The sequence below is a fragment of the Apaloderma vittatum genome, unplaced genomic scaffold (genome assembly GCF_000703405.1).
Source record: "Apaloderma vittatum isolate BGI_N311 unplaced genomic scaffold, ASM70340v1 scaffold20711, whole genome shotgun sequence".
Lineage (NCBI taxonomy): Eukaryota > Metazoa > Chordata > Aves > Trogoniformes > Trogonidae > Apaloderma > Apaloderma vittatum.
In genome coordinates, this window is record NW_009697611.1 from 1 (window position 1) to 1409 (window position 1409).

General features: G+C 62.2%; 1 protein-coding gene across 1 annotated transcript in view; it reads right to left on the reverse strand.

Annotated features, from left to right (window-relative positions):
* Positions 1-508: 508 nt before the first annotated feature.
* The window catches only part of LOC104280144 (pepsin A-2/A-3-like), a 2678-nt gene continuing 1777 nt past the window's right edge, over positions 509-1409 (reverse strand). Inside the window, 4 exon segments of the mRNA XM_009877709.1 lie at positions 509-665; positions 753-838; positions 954-1092; positions 1186-1302. Coding sequence (XP_009876011.1) covers positions 509-665; positions 753-838; positions 954-1092; positions 1186-1302 — 499 coding nt within the window.

The window sequence follows — 1409 nt, forward strand, 5'->3', positions numbered from 1 at the left end:
TCCCCGGGGGGGTTTTGGGGGCGTGCCCCGCCCGAGGAGCCGCTGGGGACTTCATCGTGGCTGGGCTGATCCCGAGGGAGCGGAGCTGTGTGGGAAGAGAAGGGGTTTTTGAGGGTTGATACCAGATTTTTGGCTTCTCTTGGTCGAGACTTTCCCAGGGGATCATCCTGAGCGAAGTGGCCGGTTCTGGGAAACATTTGCAAGGTGCTGAGGCTGGTGCTGCCCCTGCAAAAGGGGCTCAACCCAGGGACACGGTGAAAAGGCACCAGCTGCTCTGGCAACTTGGCGCGCCGCGGGCACCCCCAGCTCGAGAGGGGGACACCAGCCGTGTCCCTGCCCAGGGACGCAGTGGGAGCAGCTGAGCCAGCCCTTCCCAGTGAGAGACATGAAACAAGATTGCTTCTTCATAGCTTTATTGTGCTCATCGATGCTGGGAGGGGAAGGGAGGACCGGGCGAGGGTCAGCCCTGCGGGGGCTGCTTGTGCCCGTCCCCGGCGCAGGAGCACGCTTAGGACAGAGGGGACAGCCCAACCCTGTTGTTGCCCCTGTCGAAGATCACATAGTACTCGCGGATAAAGACATCACCCAGGATCCAGAGCTCGCCAGACTCGGTGGGGACGTCCATGCCTTCCAAACCAAGGGTGCAGTATCCGTCGCTCTGTAGCCAAGGATGTAGAGGATGGTGGTCACCAGCTGCTGGACCTCTTCCTCCCCACCCAAGTCATCTCCCGGAAGGGATGCTCCCCTCGATCACGTAGGCGCTGGGGGGCACAGAGTAGGAGTAGCCATTGATGTTGTAGACCAGGTCAGGCAGGAGGCTCACGGAGCTGCAGCTGATCTGGAGAAGGACAAGCGCGGACGGGGAGGTCACCTCGGGAAGGACCACCTGCCCCGGATCTGCGTGCCACGGAGAATCCTCGGGGGGCAGAGCCCCAAACCTCTGCCGTGCTCACCTGTCCATCGGAGCCGGCGCCAAGGCTGGCCATGAGGTTGTTGAGGACGGAGTTGGGCACAACCAGGAGGGAGGTGCCGGTGTCCACGATGGCCTGGCAGCCCTGGGCACAGGCGACGATCTCGCCGCTGATGGAGACACTGGGGAGAGGAGGCACGGGGTGAGGGGGCTGCACCCTCTAAAATACCAGCCTGGGGGGAGCAAGGCGAGCCAGGACATTGCGCCAGGACTACCTGTCCATGGAGATCTGCCAGTAGGTTTCAGCAGAGAGAGGGATCCAGGTGATACCGTTGGTGGTGTAGGAGGAGTCGATGCCACCAAAGAGGACGAAGCTGCCGCTCTGCTCGTTGCTGCAAAAGGTGGGAACTGTCAGGATGGGGGTCCCAACCTGCTACCACCACCCCGTTGGCGGTGCCATCACTGAGAGGGGCTTTGCTGCCACCTTCCTTTGGTGGCA